At 52.7% G+C, this 21,770-nt stretch overlaps 1 protein-coding gene across 1 annotated transcript in view; it reads right to left on the bottom strand.

Moving 5' to 3' along the window:
• The window catches only part of CACNA1H (calcium voltage-gated channel subunit alpha1 H), a 103,118-nt gene extending 87,056 nt beyond the window's left edge, over positions 1–16,062 (bottom strand). Inside the window, exons 1-5 of the mRNA XM_026053940.1 lie at positions 15,943–16,062; positions 14,283–14,416; positions 10,486–10,583; positions 7,685–7,844; positions 1,679–1,994 (exon numbers count right to left, since the gene is read on the bottom strand). Of these exons, the coding sequence (XP_025909725.1) occupies positions 1,679–1,994; positions 7,685–7,844; positions 10,486–10,583; positions 14,283–14,416; positions 15,943–16,035 (801 nt within the window). The 5' untranslated portion in view covers positions 16,036–16,062. The remainder of the gene's footprint in view (positions 1–1,678; positions 1,995–7,684; positions 7,845–10,485; positions 10,584–14,282; positions 14,417–15,942) is intronic.
• Between the last annotated feature and the right edge of the window lie 5,708 nt (positions 16,063–21,770).

Here is a 21,770-nt window from a genome sequence, read left to right as displayed (position 1 = left end):
GGCATCTGCAAGCAGGAAGTCAAACGATCTTTGGATGCAATATCCAACGCTGTTCTTCCCAAAGGAATCAGCTCAAATGGTTGCTGTGGCTGGCAAGGTCTTCCTGGGTTAAATCTGTGCACTTCCACACCACACATGCCCATGAATGAAATCCCTACATGAAATGAAAGCTTAGCATCTGCAGAAAGGCTCTGGAAGCCAAAAAGAAAGCAGGACCCCTAAAGATGCACTTGGACATTTGCAATGGGCCAGCTCAGGGACTCTGCAATGAATCAGCCTCTGCCCTTCCTCTGGAAAGAACCGTGCTGCCTGCTGGTGGGAGCCAGATGGGACCTCAGGAGCATGTCCATCAAGCTCTCGCAGAGAGACGTACAACAGCAAAATAAAAAAAGGAAAAAGGACGAATGCAAATGCAGCTAGAGACTGACAGCCACTCAYGCTTTGATTTCCTTTATGCACTGCTCGCTTGTTCACTAGTCAGAAATACTTAATATTACTGTGGCAACCCCTCTCTTCAGGCATTAATTCCAAGAAGGTACCAAAGCATTTTTAAAAATGTAAACTACAGAGGCCTGGGATCTATCTGAATCTTTGTGAATTTGGTTTTGAGCCTCTGACACCAGCACCAGTGTGGCTCAGTGTGTGCTGCCCTGGCAACATGAGAGCAAACAAGATGCTCAGTGCAGGCAATTGCCCCTCACAACTCCCACATGAAAGCTCTAAGTTATTAAGTTCACAACATAATATGAAGCTACAAGGAAATTCAGAAAGAAAGTTAGACCTCTGCCTGGGTAATTTCTCAGTCATTAACAAAACTAATAGGAGACTGTATTTCTCATTTGGGAATAGATGTCATGTACAGTTCAAGATGATTAAAAAGAAAAGCATCTTGCTGAAAGCATAAAAAAWTCACACTTAAATAAGAGAAAATGCCAAGTAAAAATGGAAGATGGTATGCAGACCATTTCCAACACGCTAACCCTAAGAGACTATAGCCCTAGATTGTGTATATGATCAACACAATGTTCCAGAGCTACAAATACTCTGGATATGCTTCAGTTGCTGAAGTGATCTGTAAAGATTCCCCCAGTCTCACTCAAGCACCTTGACCTCGATGATGGACCACGTGGGTGCGGATCAGCACACACTCAGACCCACACGAGCAGGTATCTTCACGTGCACTCTGCTGGGTTTCCTCTTCCTACCTGCAGCCTCCCATGCTAAGCGACATCAGCTGTAATTCTAGGACCAAGCCTAAACCACTCTATCGAGCCAGACCCTATGATGCAGAATGATACCAAGTCTTGCTGCAAGAACTTGCATAACACTCTCCATTTCTCGACATTACAGCAATCGATAATTGATCCCAGCCCTCCAAAACCTGCACCTTATTTCCACCTCGGGGTTTATCCCACTCAGAATTTGCTACACTTCTGTCTGACAGTCTGAGTATTTTCCCTCTCCTCTTAAAAGAAACTGAGAAACAGCTATTCTTTTCCTTTCTCCAAATATTCTCTTGCAGCATTTCTACAGGTTGTCTGATTCATTTCCTTGATGTGTCTCTATCTGCAGGTTCATACTAGAGCAAGCAAATTCCTTCTGCCACCGACGTATCCATCAAAATTCTTTCACGCAAAGGAAGACAAAAMAAAAAAAAGTGTCATTAGGAGAATCTTACCTGAAAGATAGCTATCCAGGCGTAGCCAATATTATCAAAATTGATAGCTCCGTTGTGCGGGTTTACATCCCCTGCCATGCATACATTGTAATACTGGTTCCAGTTTATGCAGGCATTCCTGCTGCTGAAGTCGGGGCTGTATAAACTCGGAGTGTAGGAGTCCATGCTCAAGGTGCACTCCACCTTGTACTCCTTCCTGTTTGGGATGTTGGAGCATTTCTGCATGCCGTTCTCACGATGGGACGAGCAGATGAAGGGATTCTCCTCCGCTTCGTCTGTCCGGTAGTACGGATGCAGGAAGGTAAGGTTGTATGTCCTGAGGAGAAGGAAGGAAGGGCGAGAGGGAATGAGACCCAGCGGCAGCAGAGGGGCTGCTCCCCGGCCCCGCGTGGCCCTCCTGCAACACAGAGCCAGCAGGAGGGTCGGACAGCTCTCCTGATGCTCAGAACAGCCTTCAGACAAGCAGAAAGCAGCTTTCCAATAAATTTAGCCCTCAGTACAGCCCAGGATGAGCGAGCAGAGCTTTAGCAAGGAGAGACCCAGCCAGAKGCTGCCTCAAACTCTGTATTTACAYAGGAAAAGAAAGAGCCCACGGTGATGGGAGCTCTGTGCTTATTGTGGACCTGATCTAACTGGCCTGGATAAAATTTCTTGCTCTGTACCACTCCGATAAACAAGTGCTCTATGTGCAGCACGGCAGGGATGTCCTGTGTCCCAAGCCATGTTCAGGGGCAGATCAGTGGGCAAGGGGAGCCCAGGACTTGTCATTGCTGTTTGATGAGGTCTGTGCAGATCCCTGGCTGCTGAAGGGCTGCTCAGCACGAGGTGCAAAGTCCTGGAGCTSACTTATCTGCTGCGTTCAGAGCTGCAGGGATCTGAGATGCTATATAATCAGGCAGGAGATAAGGGAAAAGGCAATGCAGAAATCACATGACAAGCAAGATGTGGGTAGAAGATAGGCAGGTAATTCTTCAAGACAGGACAGCTGTACCTTTYGCTGTTGCTGAACGTTCCTGACTACCGAATATATTTGGCTGTAATGATGCCAGGCTGCTGTTATCCCGTATGATTGACTGGGATTGCTTTCACCTTAAAGTGCAGTTAGTGCTTTGCTCAGAAGGGCTTAAGGGAGCAAATTCTGCTGAGCAGAGCCGTGGGGAAGATTAACCCTCAACAAGGTTTGCTGTGGAATCTGGTTTTCCCTCCATCCAGGAATTGCCAAGATAAGTTTTGACTATTCCTGTAGCTTCAGGAACACAGAAGTCAAGAGTGAGATGAATTTCTCTGTTCCCTGCTGATTAAATTTATTTGCCAGTTATCCTCCTGCCATTGCATGGTGCTTCACACCTCCCGACAAAGCTGTAAGATCTTTCTCCCAGTTTCTATGTCTTAGATATAAGAGAGAATTAAGGGACACATCTGGAAGGGCTCCATGGCACTGCAGCCATGTCCCTCCCGAGGATGGATGTTTTCCTCCGAAATYTGAAGGTTTGAGAGGCCATGGGTGCAAGTCCCACTAGTTACTTCCTCCCAAGGAACTCAGCAGAAGTTTGGCAGCTCTCAGGTCTTGCAAATGGGAGATGTGGATCAGAGCTCTCTGTGTCCTGTGGATGAGAGGGATCCACCGCCCTACAGACACGGCCAAGCCTCGACTGCGCTCTGCCTCGACTCGCACGGCAGAGCAGCGCTGCGGGCCRACCTGCTGCCCCGCGGTGGCCTTTGCTCCTCCTGCAACCAGGGCAGWCACCACGACAACCAGATGACACCCTCTTTTATAATCATCATCCAGGAAAACCTGCTCCAGCACCGGGGAGAGCTGCAAACTCCACAAATCCTGCTTTCCTGCGTGGCTGCGGAAGCAGCAGCCACCGCGACACCGGCAGCAGGAATCTCCCCATCGCTAGCAGCCTTTGGCAGCAGCAAGGAAGGGAAGGCTCAGCACGGCGCAGCTCGTGGGCTGGGGTAATTAGGATGCTACCCAGAGCAAAGCTGGACTTGCAGAGGGAGAGGGACCATCTGGAGGGATGATTGGATAATTAGCAGCTCCGGTTGCACAAGCTCCTTTCCCGGGAGCAGTTTTGTCTTTAGAGGCAGGCACAGAGCCCCGTGCCAAACACCCGGACCACGGAAAAGCGCTCAGACCGGAGGGATGACAAGTAAGCGCGATGCTAAGCTCGGCCCTGGCTCACGAGCTGCCCCTGGTGCCGTCTCCCACCACAGCACAAGCTGCAGGCACCCAAAAAGCAGCAGAGCCCTCGTGTCTGCAGCTGCCAGCCCTGCCAGGGGTCTGCTAACGCCACCCGCTCATCCTCCCGGATGAATCCCCCCGATTCCAGCCCTCAAGGGCAATCGCTAATCTCTAATRCCCAGCCGGTAGGGTGGATGCAGTGGGGATGCAACGTGCCAGCCGGCTCCGGGTACTGGAGCACTGCTGGGAGCGACGAGACAGGCTCCCCTTYCGTGCAACACGTCTCTGTTCCTGGATGCTGCATTTGGAAAGCACACGCAGCTCCTAGAGGCTACGTGTCACCCGTGAGCCGCAGGATAGGAAGCCCTGGGCTGAAGGAGAGATCTTGCCTGCAGACACTGCCTTGGGCTCTGATCTAACAGGCTGCGCAGCAAGGATCTGGGCACAGACCCTCGGGGAGAAGCCAAAGGAACAACACACCTCGGTAACTGCGGGAAGAAAGTAGAACTCGCAAAATAAAGCACAGCATGACTGATAAGGCCGGGTTCATTCTGCTGCTGCATGGCTGCTTTTTAACTTCTCTGCTCTTTGCTCTGCTTGGTTTTGCACCTGGCTCCCCAAACCACCACCAAACTCAAAGGAAGTTTCCCCACAACAGGCACAAGTCAATCCTCTTGTGCCTGTAGAGGTCAAGGGGTTTTCTGACCCGTTCTTTTCAAGTCTTTTGGGTGCCCTAAGCATGGAGCTGCACCAYGAGCATCTGTCCTGCCGGCGCGGAGCCCTGCCAGCCTCGTGCTCTGCACTCCCCAGACACACAAACTGACCCAAGTTTTAAGACCTTTTYCTATTTCTTGATTTGAAGACCCAGCTGGCAAAACCAAAAAAGAGAAGGAAGGGAAGGAGGACAAGGCTGAGAAGCAAAAAAGCATSGGGGAATGAACAAGGACCCCTAATATCCACTAAATAAATGAGTGCTATCTGGCCCCGGCACCTACCTCCATGTAAGAAAGGCCAATCTGGCTGCCCTGCTATTTGCCAACAGGCAAAGTCTGAGTAACTTATTAATGGTAGTGAATCCACTAATTACAAGACTCTTGTGCTCAGCAGAAAAGACATGGGAATCTAAGCCCCAGAATGGATCTCGTTATCATATTAGAAAGGATTAACACCCTTTTCTCGGCCAGCTGCCCGGTGCACATCTTTCCCTGGGCTTGCAGCAGCTTTGCAATCGATTCCCGGCCCTCCAGCGTGATCCCAGACCCTGGGCATGCTCGTGTGCAGGGAGGACGGCATCGGAGCAGGGAACCCCCTGCTCTCCTATGCAGTTCAGCTCACGCCTGACCCCACACGACCACCCCGCCACTTGGGACATCGCTTGCCTGTCCCGAGCACGATCCTGCACAGCGCTGAGAGCTTTCAGCTTCCCCAGGTGCAAAGGGAAGGAGGAATGGCGGGAAAAACCAGGGGAACCCGGCATCCTGCAGGATCGGTTCCCTCCGAGGAGGCTCCTCTCTGGAGGAGACCCTGCTGACAAACCAGCCCRCACGGGGCAGTGCTGGGCGCGAGGAGGCGACGCTCCCGAGTGTCCCTCGGCAGCCCGGAGCCGCCTGCCCCTTCCCGCAGCTCCACAGAAGCCAGGGAGCCAAAGGGAGCTCAAAGCCAAGCAGGTACGGAGTTAATTAAGACCGAAGTGCTCACATTAAAGCTGTCCTGCAGCATTAGACAAGTACAAAACACAGCTCTCTTCCCTCTCCTGCTTCCAGCCCACTGACTTCCTGGAGAGGCTCCGACGAGGAGGATCAGAGCACGAGAGCAGAGAGCCATCCTGACACCAAGAGCCTGGGCAGGCGTGGGAGGACCAGCTCCTCTATTTGCAATGACAGCAGCTCTTGTTGGCACAAGGGAGCCCGAGGGGAGACCAACGCCCCGGAGATCTTGCAGATAAACTGCTGGTCGCGCTCGCCCTCCTCGTGCACAGTAGATCAGTCCGACCTGGAGCCCTGGTAAAAATCCCCCCCGATTCCCATTGCCAGGGATGCCCGGGCTCCTCCTGCAGCAGCTGGGACCATCCGGAGGAGCCCGGCGCAGCGCCGAGCCGCAGCCAAGCGGGCAGGAGAACCTCCCTGCGGCCGACCAGACCTCCCCGACCTCCCACCTCTTCAAACACGGCTCCCGAGGCCGAACACGAGAGCCCGGCTTAGCGGCCAGCACTGAGGCCTCCATAAGAAAACCCCGCAAGGCCTTTGATGCTGCTAATGGACGTTACGTCATCGCCTGGTTTCTCCCAGCTGCCTAATATCTGTATTTAGCAAATGATCCCCCGGTGGTTAATTTTCAAGGCTCCGTTTCGCAGGAAATCACACAGCATTTTAGCAGGGATGAGAGGGACCCCTCCAAGGCTAATCACAGCCCTGCGCTCCGCAGGCTCCCGCGCCGGCGAGGCGGCCGCCCGAGCACAGCTTCAACGCTGCTCTTTGCCCTTTCCAACGGCAGCTCGGGGGTTATTCCAGGTCCCGGTGAGCAGGGAATGCCCGTCACTGGTGCAGGAGAGAGCAGAGCAGGACCCAGCACCATGCCAAATTGCAGGCCCACCACGACCTGCCTTTCAGCATCTCTAGAGGGATGAGTAAGAACCRCCAGGACAGCCTGCAGTGCGGACAGAGGCCCGGAGCACCAAAGGCCACACACTGATCAGCGAGACGAGGACCAGGACCTGTGCTACGGCTGCAAGAGCATCTCTGCTCTTCGTTAAGACCCAACACAAGCTGTAGATAGGAGGTGATTGCACCCAGCCCCATTTAGAGGCTGTATCTCCTGTTGCAGAGCTCGAGCTGCCCTGATAAGCCRCCTTCAGACATTCCCTCACCTCTGAGCCACCCATCTCTTTGCTGTTCTCTGGGTCTGCCCCTTTCTGGAAGGATTATCTCCATCAGCAAAGCTCTTTTTCCTCAGTTGCAGAGCAACGACAACCAGTGCTTGGCTTTGACCAAACTCTTCTGCAAGAGTTGTCTCAGCACCTGAAACCTGTATTTCCTGCCACACGCAATAACCTGCRAGCACCTTGCCCAGTCTCACCCCATCTCTCACTGCTCCCAGCCCAGCCAGGTCCCTTCCTGAACCAACAGAGCCCATCCTCACCATGGCACCAACTATCTCAAGAAAGATGCACCCTAAAACCAGCTGGGCTTTTCATCCCCTGCCTTGCACGAGAAGCTCCAGCTCTCAGRACACCTCCTGCTATTTTGCCTCCCCAGGCTCCTGGCTGGTTTCCATCTGTTGGTTCATCAAGCGACCCGTCCCTGAGTGTCTGCAGTGTTTTCATAGCTTTGGAGATAGGTCAGGGCCGTAAAGCAAGTCAAGCACCAGGGTGAACTTGGCAGCAGTCAATCGTTCAGATATTGCCCGGGATTCTGCACGGGGCTGCTCGAGCGGCTCCCTGGAGATGTGAATAACCACAAGGGCAGAGCCACGTCTCAGCAGCACGGCACGCGCAGGGCTTGCAGCTTGATGGTACAGAAGGAAAATTTGGAGATTTGGGGCTGTAGGGGGGGATTTGGGGCTGTATGGGGCGATTTTAGGGCTATAGGGGGGGGATTTGGGGCTGTATGGGGCGATTTTGGGGCTGTAGTAGAGTTATTTGGGGCTGTATGGGGTGATTTTGGGGCTGTAGTAGAGTTATTTGGGGCTGTATGGGGTGATTTGGGGGTCWTGGAGGTGGATTTGGGGCTGTAYGGGGCCAYTGTGGGTGTGTGGAGGTGGATTTGGGGCTGTATGGGGCGATTTTGGGGCCATGGAGGTGGATTTGGGGCTGTACTTACATGGCAAAGTTCCTGTCTAGGAAACACCTGTTCCTCAGCAGCCCTGCCCAGAGCTGCACGCCGACGATCCCAAAGATGAAGAAGACGAAGAAGCACAAGAGGAGGACGTTGCCTAACATAGGCAGAGTATCTAACAGCAGGGTGACGAGTATTCGCATACCTGCGGGCGGGAGAAACGGCGTTAGAGGAGCCCTGGGATGGGGCGGCAGCCGGTGCCAGCCCGGGACAGGGAGCAGCAAACGGGACAAAGCGGCAGCCAGAAGGGACTTGCGGATGTTGGGGAGGGCGTCCTCGGTGACACCCGCGCCACAACGTGTCACCGCGGGCACAGCTGCACGACAGCCGCTCGCTGGCAACACCCCCGCGAGGCGTCACCCGCCGCGGCGCTGTCAGAATACGTGTTTATAAACAAAAGGAAGATTTCTCTTGAATCGCACAAATTGTGCCCTTGAGGAAGCCGGAGCCTCGGGTGGGATCTAGGCTGCGGTCGCTCTCCCGGCTTCTCCCTGGACTCCTCCAAGGAAGAGGAGGGCAGCCCCTGCTCCCTGACTTTGGGTACCGCTGCCAACAGCATCCTGCCAACAGCCAGGGAAGATGCTCATTCCTATACACATTTTTCCACCTTTTCCATCATTTTACCCCCTAAGCTGCTGCTCTGCAAAACAATCTCCATGCCTGTACGGAGCTGGTTTTTTTTTCCCCCTAAAACATTGAAAATTTATCTCCCTATGGCAAATCATCCTCTTCCACTCCTAGTATTTGGGCTTGTTCAACAGCCCCGTTCTTGAGCCTGAATCCATCCCTCCCGGCTGAACGTTGAGTTTGCCATGGGAAAGGATTACCAGGCTGAGATGGGGATCAGCGTCTCACTGCATGCTCGTGTGAAGCCTCTTTTAAACCATGTAGGACAAAAATGAAAACAAAGCAGGGAAAAGAGCTTGGAAAAAACAAAACAAAACAACAGACAAGTGACCGCTACTAACCCTGCCTCCCCTAAAACTGCAGCACTCGCCAATGATATAAATTGTAGGAATTATATTTTTCCTGCCATTTCTAAGGAATCATTTCTAATAGAGATGATGTTTTTATTGGCCGAGGCTCTCTTTTCTTTTCTTAAATAATAAAAGAAAAATGAAATAATCTTGTGGGTGAATTTATTGTGCCTGGAAGCAAGAGCTAATGGTGCTGGCTGGAACGCAGGCCCATGCCCAGGGTTGGGTGGATGAAGTGCAGACCCCCCAGCACAGGGGGTCCCTCTGGCTCTGTCCGCGATTCCCATCTCCATCACCAGACAGTCGGTGCATTCGGATAGAGGGAATTTCCACACTAAGCTGCAGCATCCCCACGGATGGAAGACTAGGCAGCGTTATTGCCCAGACACTCCAAAATACGATAAAACAGAGGGTTCTCACAACCCACCCCGCGGCTGCGACAAGCAGCAGAGCTGCACGAGGACRGAGCTGGCATCTCATAAACACGGACAGGCCGGACTTATCCTCCCGCCGGGAAGCGCGCGGCTTCGCAGGATGCTAATCCCGCCCTGGCGYGGGTTCAAGCCACCGCTAATGTTATAAGCCCAGCCTAGCTGCTCATCAAGCACGGCAACGCTGAGCACGGATTTAACTCTTTGAATTTAATCTCACGTACTATTAACAAAAAAAAAGAAGATTTTCTATTATGCGTCTCCTAGAGGGTGGGGATAAATAAAATAGCGAGCAGAGGAGCTGCACCTGAGCCTCAGTGTCAGCCCAGCTTGGAGCTGTCYGGTCAGTGTTGAACTTAGACATTTTTTTTCTTTTTTTTTTCTTTTTTTTGGTGGGGGAGGAAAGGAAATCCTAGTGATTAGATTTCAGAGAGAAAGTTCACAGATTCCTATGCAAAACATCATCTCTTCCCTTGCATGTGTCTCTATGGGACTGGAAGCAGAACCGCTCGGGGCAGTTCGTTTTGTTGGGAGAAATGCCCACATTACGGGCAGCAGATCCCACCAGGATGCTCGGCGAGAAGTGGCTCATTCCAGGTGCTTTGCAAAGCAGCAGGAAAAGCCCTTTCTGCAGAGACCCCGTCCGATTTCCATGCGCTGCTGCATTCAGCGCAGAGAGGGTTTTGGTTAAAATGGGACAGAACTACAAAATTGGTACATCCCGAAGGCCGGCTCRGGGGATGGCTGCTGCTGGCAGGAAATTATTGCAGCTTGCTGGTTGCTCTTTCAAATTGGTTTTAAAGACAAGCAGCTGAATCCACTTGAAAACAGGTTTAGGGGCCACTTGAACTTCCCATTGTGCGTGAACCCAATTTTCCCGTGCACGACAGCAAAGCCGCTGCGGTGCTTTAGCAGYCACAGAGGCTGCTGCACTTTTAATCCTGAGCACAAGGGGAGGGAGAGACCTGCAGCAGCTACAAAGGAAAAAACAAATCTATCCAGGGGCAGAAGATCCCTTTTAGCCTTGCTCTTTCCCCCTTCTTTATAGGATTTATAAGAACTTTGTTATTTCCTTAGCACGAGGAGCAGGCCGGGAAGGTCTTGATACACTTACTTGTCTCAGGGAGTTCACAAAAATGTTGGAAAACAGCCATGAAAACCTGGCATCCCGGATTCAAAACCTACTCGCACTGCCCTTTCCTAACACCAATAATAATAATAAATGAGCTCTTCCTCGCCGTCAAAAATTAAAATAAATGAACTTGCTCCCAGCCAGCACGAAGGGAGCCGCCGGCAGCTGGAGGGGGCTTAAATCCCTGCTTTTCCCCGAGCTTGCCCGGATGGAGTTAGACAGGAATCGCGGCGAGGCTGCACTTACTTGGCACCCTGTTAATGGCTCGCAGCGGCCTGAGGACGCGGACGGTGCGGATGGCCGACAGGCTGACGTTGTGGCCGTCCAGCGAGTACTCCATCATGCTGGGGGCGAAAGGGAGAGGCGGTCAGGGCAGGCGCTGCTCCCTCCCGGCCCCGGGAATGCCCATATGGGATGGAACCCCCGCCATGGGAACCCTGCATGGTGCAGAGCGACCCCCTCCACTTTTCCAGGCTGCCTCCGGGGCCACTTCCCCATGGACCCCCCRAGCAAGAAGACATTTCAGACCCAATCCCCCCTACCAACATCCCAGCATGTCGTCACACCAGCTCCTATTTTCACCAAAACACCAAACGGTGCCGCCAAAACAATGGCTGGGGTAGTTTGCTTCCCATTTTATTATTAGGAATAGGGAACATTTTCGTTTTCCTGCTCTGTCTCCATTTCACGTAAACATTTCCCTCGCAGGCTGGGAAGGACGTTGAGTTTAGTCCACTTTCTTGCTCTTTTATAGCATTAAGTGGCAAGCGCATGGAGTGTTGTTGTTTTTTAATGGGGCTATGGCTTGTTAGCATGGCTGTAATTACAATTTATGGGTTGGACTACAGGGAAGCAGTTGTAAATATGTCACAAATCTCTCACCCCGCCTGCTCAAATAACATAGCGGCATCAAACGCCGCCCTRGTACAGAAAGGGCTCTTGTTTTGCTTTAAATAAACACCAGGRTAGGGAAGGAGGGAGGCAAATATGAGCAGAGCTGCTGTAATCTCAGCAGCTTCAGGGCAGAAAGGGAGATTTTTTTCCCATTTCAGCATCCTCTAGCCAGGATGTCCCCTGAACTGTTAAGTGTCATCGAGAAGCAAGTGTCGAGGTGTCCTTGCCCCTTGCTTGGGACTTTGGGGAGGCAGCCCCACCATATCACTGGCATGGCTTTGGCCCTTTACCCTTATTTCCCCACGTTTTACCCTAAATTCTCAGGCCACGGTGATTTTACGCTGTTTTTAGCAATAACCTTCTGTGGATATTTTTTTCTCGTGCTGTAGCTTATGAGCCTTTATAAGTCAAAAGCACCTTGACGCTTGTACTGAGCCGAACCTGATGCTCCCATTGGAAGAAGCTAAGATCTGGCCTCGCAAACAGGCTTTCTGACTCCAGGATTTTGCCCTTCACTGGGATACCATTCATGTTCTCAAAGTGAGCTGCAAAGGATCTACATTTCCCAACCACTTCATTGAATGCAATGGATTCCAGACGGGATCTTCTAGAAGCAGAGAAATCAGCTGCAACCTTCAYGTAAAACTCTGAAGTTTCTTGGTCAAGCAGCTGCTTGGGGTCCTGTTCTCACACCACCCTCAGAAGCCAAGGATATCCAGGAAATTCCCTGTCAAAACGCGCTGGAGCTGGAAATTTTGGCGCTGCAGGGCCTGGAGAGACTGGCCCTTGGTAGATGATTCCCCAAAGCCTCTGCACGTGGGAAAAACAAATCAAAACAACAACAAGAAGAACAAAACAGGCACGAGCTTTTGCAATGTCTTCTACCACGAGCGGCTTCCTTTCCTCGAGCTGTCAAGTTGAGGATGTCCAAAGCAAGTCGCACGGGCCTGCAACGTCTCCAGGGACTGGATGCACAGGCAGCCTCCCTGGTTTCCGCTCTTGTGGATAACATTTCTGATGCTTGGGAACTGCTTTCCACTTGGCTGCTGGTCAGGCTGCAAGGCTGGAAGCTCCATTCGCTCTGAAATTTTCCAGGGTACATTTCTTAGGCAAGCAGAATACGAAAGGGCTTTCAGTGCTGGAACAAACTTCAGAGGCAATCTGTTGCTGAAGGCAGAAGATGTGTTTATTTCGTAGTTTCCCTGCTTACCCTCAGTTTTCTTTGGTACATTTCCTAGGAGGCCAAAGCAGCTTATTTGAGGAGACCAAAYGGGATGACCAAAGCGGGCAGTGCTGCAGATCCCTTGTTTCTCTTCCTATATGAACTTCACTGCATTCACTCACTGGCTCGAGGAAAGCAATCGAGTCACTCCAGCAGTTTGCTGGCTGCTGAAAGCATCTCTGGTTTTAGGAACAGTGGTGAGGGAAGAGGCAATAGTCCCAGCCCATCCATGCACCTCCCTGCCCTTTACCAGCGTTGCCCACTGGCCACCCCAGCTCCAAAGCAGCCTCTCTTGCTGGAGGCAATCCCACCACGGGCATGGCTTCCACATCCCAAAATCTGCTGGAGAGGGTTGGGAGCAGCCAGCAAAAGGGTTTGTCCCACTTTCCACCTGCAGCACCAGTGCCAGCGCACGGGCACGGCGGCTTCCTGCAGGGTTTCATGGCGTTTCTGCTCTCGTCATTGTTCTCCAATGCATCCTTGTCATGGAGGCTTGGAAATGGCCTGGAAAGCTACCAAACTGACTCAGCGGCCAACTGTCCGGCCAGCCCAGGTCTAAGGGAGCTAAAGATCCCAGTGCCAGAATCTGTCTTTGAAGGAGGAGCCAAGGACTCGGTTTCTGCATCTGCGTGTGATATTTCATCGTAGAGCTTTGCTGCGAAGCTCTAGCTGATGCCACTGGGAAGCTCTGCTTATCCATCAGGAGAGCCCATCCTGCAGGATCGGCGCGGGGAAACCGCCAGCCCCTTTGGTTGCGAATGCCAGATTCCTGATCCTGAGGTTCCCAGGGAAAGCAGAGCCGCCGGCGCAGCTTCCAGCGCTGCAGCAGCTCTGGAGAAGAAAACCTGGTGGCTTTTATTGCTCCTGCTGTTCCTGCCACCCGGAAGCACGCGTGGTTCCAAGGAAGCTCTGCTCGGGATAGCTCGTGTTTTATTCAAAGCTGCAAGGCCATTCCTAATTGTATTCCAGACACGGAGCAAAACAAAGCTCCTCTATTAACGGAGTCAAGACCCTCACTAACACAAGGGTAAAAATACCCGCAATGTATTACAGGAAAGTCCTAATTAACCCCAGACAGGCCATGCCATAAACCAATGAATTCAGAAATAAGGCAGTGCTTCACAATTAAACCAGCCTATCCTTTCCTCTGGTGTGCCAAGCGGGTAAAAGAGGTTGGGTTTCTAAAAGCTATTTGTTTATGGAGAAGACTTTTCAAGACTTCAGCCTGCCATTCGCTCTGCTTTCCCTATGGGCGTGGGGAAGCTGGCAGCAGCAGAACCCAAATCTTCCTGGGGTGATTCAGCAAATGAGTTAAACCTGTTTGTTAACAGCTCCTACAGAAACAAGCAGCTGTGGGAGATGATGTTAAAACGTAACCCACAAATTCACAGGAGAAATTTGCAGGCGCTTGCCATTTAGGAGGATTGGTCATGGCAGCTGATGGCCAACTGCTTGCCACTTATTCCCGCTGGGATTTCTATCTCCCGGCACCAGCTTTTGGGGCTGGGTTGCCCGTTTGGCTAAGTTCTGCCTTTCTGCTCTGCTCCAGTGATGCCACAACAGCTGTCGGGTCTGCAGAGAACAGCCGCTTTCCTGCCAAATCGAAGAGCTCACTTTAATTAAATCCCTTAGTGCCGGCTGCTAAGTACACTACTCGCTATTAAAACAGACAGGAGCTCAGGCACAAGCAATTTCTTTGATCCCGTGTTTGCCCCTCTCCTGGTTTTCTGCCTCTCCCATACTCTTGGCAGTGACATTCACACCTCTTCCCATAACCAGGGTCCTTGCCAGAGGCTTAAACCAGTGAGAATTTGATTTGATTGAGCGAGACATTAGGAAAACCAGCTGGGACAAACCGGGGATTCGGTTCTCTGGGGTTTTCTAGTTTTCACCATGAACAACAAGTTTATGAGGTTTGGTTACTGACCCYGCCATCACGATGAAGAAGTCCAGGCGGTTCCACGTATCTCCAAGGTAGCACTTCTGCCCGAAGATGCCCAGAGCCACCATCTTGATGACCATCTCCACCGCAAAGAAAGCGAAAATGAAGTCGTCAAATGCCTGGAGACCAGTAAGAGATTATTGCAGTCAGTTCTGCTGTGTCCTCCGGGAGAGGGGCGGCGGGGACGGGAGCGCTCCCGCTGCAAGGGCATGGGCACATCCCGCGGGAGCCTCTGCCAGCGCCCAGGAGCCATCCGCAGCAAGGATGGAACACGGAACAACTCTCCAAACCACTYGCCCAGCGCTCACGCGCTCTGGGATTGTGTCTCTGGCACTTGCTTTTTGAGGCCTGAAAGGATTAATGGTAAATTTAACAGAATCTCCAAGCAGGAGCCACGATCCCACTGTGCATCCATGCACCTCCATGGGGCTGGGCACGAGGACCTTCCCACCTAGCTGTTGGCCTCATCATCAACACTCCCCTGGATAACCTGCACTGAAGGTTTGCTTCATTATTTCAGTTCATTTAATAATTGGCATCTGAACGCCTCCACAGAGAAGTTCAGGTTTCTCTCCCTCATGTTCTGGCTTCTGTTTCCTCCTGCAAGCTGCGACAGGGTGATGGATAAACACGGTTTTGCTCATGGCCCTTTTCTGCCTGCAAACCCTTCAGGATAACACTTTGCTTTTTTACAAATATGCTCAATATGTTGTAATCATTCAGCAGTTATTAGAATCTAAATGCAATGCCTGGGCTCCTTGCAGATTCTACACTTGTTTATTTGAGGGAGAACAGACCTCTGCATGTTTTGCAAGCTCTGTGATTGCRACCTGATTAAATTACATTGTCATAAAAAAAAAAAAAAAACCCATACCAAATAGCAAACCTTTATTAACGTCACCTCCTCGTCCAGGCAGGATTCCCTTTGTTGGCCTGAAYGCTTTGCAGGGACAGGCATCCTCCAAACGGAGTTCCATGTGGGTGAATACATGGAATAAACTGCAGACGCGTGGAGGTTGTTTCACCTGACCCTTGGAGAAATTCCTGTGCTAGACACTCTTATACAAGAGTTTCTCCAAACGTTTATTCCTTGACAAGCCCTGTGGTGTGTCCCTATTTGTGTGGTTTCCTGGGCTCTGCATTTAATGGATCCCTTTGGATTGATGGAGGTTTTGGTGCCCAATCCGGCAACTTGGGGATTTGCAGACAAGTCTGGACCAAGGCTTGAAAGGGGCAGGAGAGCTTGGTTGGGAGGACCCGGGGGCCCTCCTTGAATGCTGTAGAGCTCAATGGGTAAAGCAGCACGTGGCTAGGAAGGCTCCAAAGGAAGCCGGGGTGCCGCAGTGCCACCAAGCCAACAGCTTGGGCATTGCCATCGGGGAGGGATGTTTGTGCTTGGAGACATCCCCCAGATCTGCTGCTCCTGCTCCTTGGCTGTGCTGAGGGCCTCAAGCAGGGACCTGTCCCGTGTTTTACCTTCTTCTAGAGAGGACAAAGCCACCAGGGCTTGACCACACGAACTGCGCTGCAGCGGAGCAGGAGACACCATCCAGTGTCCATCATGGAGCTCCAACCTTGGACCTTGCCGGGCAGGTCCGGGTCGGCCCGAGGCGGCGCTCGTGTCCCGCGGCGCTCGTGCCCTTACCTCCAGGATGGTGCAGCGCTCCGACTGGCACTCCACGTCCTCGCAGGGCTGGAACATGCCCAGGGTGACGCAGTTCAGCAGGATGACCAGCATGCTGACGTGCTCGAACCACGTGAGGAGAGCCCGTTAAGGAGAGCACACGCTTGGCCATCGCCTCGGGGCGCCAAAGCCAAGACACCCGCGATTCACCTGGCAAAGGAGCTTCACTGATGGCATGAGCAACAAAGAAACCACCCCCAAACATCCAAGGGATGCTCAGACTTGAATTTTTAGTAATTGATGGAAAGGGCCTTGGAAAGGGAACTCCTGGTGAGATCAAGGGAGGAAGGCTGCTTTTCATTTCCTACAGAGAACCAAAGTTCGGGAAGCACCAAGAGGCCCATCCATTGCTGTGTTTCCACCTGAAGCCATGAGCCATCACTCACTGCTGCATTGCACCCATGCACGGGAGCAGCAGAGAGCCYAGCAGTCCCTGTCCTGCCCTTGGAGCCACTGCCTTTCCAGATCTCCAGGGCTTTCACCACGGAGTCACCCAGAACATCCCTTAGCACTCGCTCTTTTGCTACCACGAAAAGGAAATCAAGCCAAAGATGAATGGATTGGAGCACCACYGAGTCCCACCAGGCCTGGGTGGGCTCTCCAGGTCTCTCCAGCTCCTCGCTCCCGGAGCTTGTCCTCCTCATTCCCTCCCAAGTCACTACAGCAGCTGCCAAACTCATCTTATCTCCTTCCCCGGTGCCTAAGTCTCAAGGAGCTAAGGCGGCCGGATCAGGCTCCACGTCACAACCACAGATATAAAGGGAAAGCAAAGCGGAGCCAACAGCACAACCGGCAGGGCCAGGGATGACGGCATCTTGCATTAGGACGTGGAAAGCTGCAGGCAGAAGAAAAGAGCTATTCTGCTTAATTACACAAATCAGAGCCTCCGAATCGCCCCCCTGGCTCTTATCCCCAGAATCCTCTCGTTGCTGTCACGGAAAGAAGTGCAAAATCAGCAGCACTGATGCAGCGCGGAGCCCTGTTCCACGTGTTGCGGCCACGACACGGATAGTTCCCGTTGCCACCGGACTTTCAGACCCTTGTGCTGCCGTGCACTGCGATAAGGGCACTTCTTGGGCTGCTGCTAGCAGTCYAATATTTTCCTTAAAATTCTGAAATGCAGAGCATGCAAGACAAAAAAAATAATGCTTTCCTGGTTGGCATGCTAGACTTTCAATGTCTGTTTTTAAACTGTGCAGGTTCACGGTGCGCAGCCACGTCCGTAGCACTGTTCTTCGTCTTTCTTCTCTCTGCACTTTGCACCAGTCATTTCCCCAGCCCAAAGAACGAGCACAGAAAACCCCAGCGAAGCTAATGAGGCCGAAGGCTCCGACGCGCTCAGTGCAAATGAGCCCCCTCTCTGCCCTTTTCACGGGGATCATCCCTCCCATCCATCACCGGGTTTCCAAAAATATTTGGGCAAGAAACCCACTGAAAACGGTGGGGCCGCGTTGCAAACTGCCCTGCKGCCGTCCCACGCCCAGATGCGCCCCAGACAAGCTGCTAAAAGGGCCAAGTCCTCGTGCTGAATCAGTCTGAGCTGCTTTTAAACTTCCCTGYGGGATTTGGGAGACTGAGCCCCTTATTTTGGCTGCTCGGATGTGGCACTAAGGCTGTTATTGCCGCTCTCCCAGCCGTACGCCCCACGCGGCGCTCGCAGGAGGAAGGCGGGATAATAAAAGCCAAGTTATAGTTACAAGGAGGACATATGTTTACAGGAGCTGCAGCCAACTGAAGTTTCAGTTTTTATAGTCGGAGAAGTGACTAATGCACTAAATATACCCCCACACATATAGGTGTGTATATATAGACATATATCCGCATACACACGTTGGAGAGACGGGGATTGCAGGGAGGGAGCTGGGTGAACCCTTCTCAGCGAAGGGCAGGGCTCAACCACATCCATCCCCTCTGCCCCCTTGGAAAAATCCCAGCCTCGCATTCCCGTTGGAAGTCTAGATGGGAGAGGGGCCTGGATTCCCCCAGGAACCAGGGGCAGAGGGAACCGCAGATTCCCATGAGCTATGAGCAAGGTGACCGGGAGGCGACCAGAGTCACCTCAACCTGCCGGCAATGAGAAACAGGCTAACATGACAAAGAGGAGCAGAAAAGGAGAAAAGCAAAGAAGGGAGAAGAAAGAACTGCAGGAAAATGAGTCAGAATAAAATTCCCGAGAGGCAGCGCTGGCATCATTTTCAGGAACATTCTTATTTTTAAAAAAGTTGATTGATTAAAGTTATTTTTAGTCCCCTGCTGCACTGGCTCGTTCGGGTGTGTTTGCTTACGAATGGGGAAAGCAGAAGAGGTGCAGGATCTGCCCCCGGCCGCCGCAGACACCGGCCCCGAGCAGCATTCCGGCCGCGGAGCCGCCTTTAAGATGGGATTATCCTGAATCCGGGTACAAATGCATCCCATTGCTAGAAAATATGGACTAGTGGCAATATTGGGATAAAAAAAAATCCCCCAGGAATTAAGCACAGGAACAACGGGATTAAAAGAGAGCAGCAGAGTGAGGGGATGGCGACTTGGAGGAGACGGGAATGTGGGGAGAGACATGGCAGCAGGACAATTCCCATGGGATTCCACCACCTTGGCACCCCCATCCCCTGCGTGTGAGCGTGGCCACGCGGCTCCAGCCAGCTCCCCGGGGAAGCTGAAGTCAGCTGGAGGGACGGGAATGAAGCAAAATGACAACTTGGCTTTCTCCGGGTCATACAGCCAGCCAGGGGAAAACCAATYATAAGAAAAAGAAAACAATTAGACTTTGAAGAAGCGCCGTGTGGTGGGCAAGAAAAATGCCGTTTTGCAGATGGGCGCAATCAGCATGGAAGGGGGCAGAGGGATGGAATGGGGGTCCTTGGTCACCCTATGGAGCAGAATGAGCAAAGGGAAACGCTACCAGGAGGGTGAAGATCAGGGATGCGTGTGGGACGCAAAGTGTGATGAGAGGAGGAGAGTCACCCCAGCCCAGGCTGAGGAGGGCGGCTCCGCGGTGCAAGACCCTCCTTGGGGCCTAGCAGAGGTCCCAGCRAGCTGCCCACCCTGTGCTGGAGCCCAGCTCTAGGAGCACTGGGACAGATCTGCACAAGCAGAAACATCCGTCACGGGCAGGTGAAACATTCCCACATSTCTAGACTGCAGCTTCATGGACCGACCCTCTTGGTTAGAGGGAAGTGTCACAGGGAGATCAAAGGTGGGATTCTTCCTGAAGGCAAAAATCAAAGAAAAGGGAAAAATAAAATAAAATAAAATCCCCAACCTAACACTCCATGTTACGCTTGGAGCCAGGGCTCGTTCTTCTGATGAATGGAAGCAATTATTTAGGAATCATTTAGGCAGCTTTGATTCGAGGGGCAGCTCAGAGTGACGCTCGAGCGAGCTCAGACCCCAGCCCGGCTGCAGCACCGTGGTCGAGTTCTCCTTCCTCTTCCCCAGGGTGGCTCCGTGCCCACCATCCACCACGGAACAACCCCCAGATTGGSGCTGACAGCACCGGAGCATCGCAGCAAACCCAGACTTTGCTGTGGAGCAACTGGCTGCAGCACAAGCAGCTGGGAATCCAGGGCRATGCAGAGCCAAGTCCTCAGGCCATCACAAATTAGGACTTTTTCTACCAAAAAAAAAAAATGCTTCCAGTTTCATGGATCTTGCTTTTGGGGCACAATTGCTGGGTTTTGGTGCTGTGTCTCCAGCCTGGCAGCGCAAGCCCCRTACGCCGGGAGGCTGCTTAGGGCACGAGCCCCTCAGGCCCCAACAGGTTCTTCCTTCCCCGGGGTCTTTGTCCTTTAGAGCCCAWCTCCCCTCCGGACCCTCCGCACGGAGCAGCCCCGAGCACTCGGAGGCGGCTCCGCTCCCCCCGGCAACGGCCCCATCCCTCTCCCGCTCCCGGCCAGCRGGTAAAACTGCTTCTCATCCCGCACAGAATGAAACCAAGATCTATTCTAACACATATTCAAAGGAATAAAGGCCGGGGAGTTCAGATCCAAAGCGAGGGATTGGGTAACAACAAGCAAAAGGACTTGCAAAGCCTGAGATAAAGTTATTGGAGCTGCACCCCGCACGTGAAAATTAAAGGAAAAGCCAAACACATTTGCAGTTTAGGTTGCAAGGGAGTTCATGCCTCCGAAGAGCTCTCGTGCCGTCAGGGTGGCTGTTGGAGCCGACGCAACCAAATGCTAATTGTGCTCYACAATCAATGGTGCCTTTCTTAGAAGTGGCTGGATAATTATGTCTAAACACAAACGAGCTTTTTTGAAGAGGTAAACAGCTGAAATTCATTACTCCTCTCTTCCGAGCTATTCAGAGTAAATTGGTGGCGCCGCCAAATGTGGGAGTTTTCTGAGCGCTGCCGTTTCCACAGGTGCCCGGGTTGGTGGGAAGAGGGGCCCAGGCGTCCGGTGGCCTCTGCACCAAACGGGTCAGACCGTTGTTCTCAGGGCTCGCTGCGCGGTGCTGCGCATGCAGGAATCGCGGCCGCCCTGGCCCTGGGCCAGCAAAGCACTTAGCGCCCACCGTCCTCGCGCCCATTCCTGCCCGAGCCCCGGCCCGGCGCTCCCGGAGCCGCGCGGCCCTAAATGCAGGGCGAGCCCAGCCCAGCGAGGGAGAGGAGGGGACGGCCGTGGGATCCGGGGAAGCCCGCGGCATTGCACGCGCTATAATAACGTTGTTATTCCCAAGTATTGYGGAGGGAACTGAATCCGCCTGCTCACACACAGCACACGGCCTGGGGGCACCAAAACCCACTTGGTGCAGCCAGTTTCTGCCCCAATGTACTCAGACCAAGGGGCTCCAGCAGAGACTCTTTTTGCCGATGGCCARCACTGCTGTGCTGCCCCACACATCCCAGTTTGGGGAGCTCAACACCCCAACTCACTCTCTTGCGGAGCTGCTCCATCCTCACCAGCCCTGGGGCAGTGCAGGATGCGACCCGCTGCATCCCCACCTGCCCTCTCCCCTTTTCGGCTTCCCAGGCAACGAATAATGAGAATAAAGGAGTGAAACAAGTGCTGTGACTGTCAGGTACTGCTGCCGTGATTAACTGCCCACCGAGAGCCGCTGCTTTCGGCGGCGCTCGCTGCTCCGTTCAAGCAGAGCCACCCACCACGGCCTTTGATCTCCCCGCAAAGATCAAGCTGCTGCCAATTTATTTGCTTCTTTTCTTATATAAACACAGAATCCTGAACTTTAACAACTCTGGGCTATACAACAGACAGCGACGTTTGCAGCCCAGCCCCATGTCTGGACGCAAGGATGAGGAGCTCGACCCTAGGGTCTCAACAAGGTGGGACGATGCTGGGACAAAGCACAAGAACCAAACTCCAGTTACTTTCACCTCTGCTCTTCCTTCACTGCAGGAAGGACCCTAATTTCTGTCAATTTAGGCTTTTGCAAACTCAGAACTGTGGGCATAACCCTGTCCGTGCAGCCCTAGAGCTTGTATCTATCTGGTGAAAAAGGTCAGGTGCCCACAGCCAACTCGCTTTCCCCAGCATCGGGGGCAAACAAAGCCCCACTTCTCTCCAGACACCCCRTAACCAGCAGATGATAAACAACACGCAAGAGCAAGGTACCATCAGCACTGAAACATCAGCAATTTACCCCAAAATAATGCCTGAAAATGCACACACCTGAACCAGGACTTGGCCCAAGAAGTCAGGGCTTGCAGCAAAAGCACACGATGCCAAAGCTCAGACCAGCAGACAGCCAGACCAGGCAAAGTGGTGCTCCCTACACCAGGGCTATGGATAAGCAGACCCAGATTTCATGGAGATTCCGCCCAGATTTCCTGG

The sequence above is a fragment of the Nothoprocta perdicaria genome, unplaced genomic scaffold (genome assembly GCF_003342845.1).
Source record: "Nothoprocta perdicaria isolate Ctin4 unplaced genomic scaffold, notPer1 scaffold_12, whole genome shotgun sequence".
NCBI lineage: Eukaryota > Metazoa > Chordata > Aves > Tinamiformes > Tinamidae > Nothoprocta > Nothoprocta perdicaria.
Note: the sequence above shows the minus strand (reverse complement) of the source record. Positions and strands in the feature narration are given on the sequence as shown.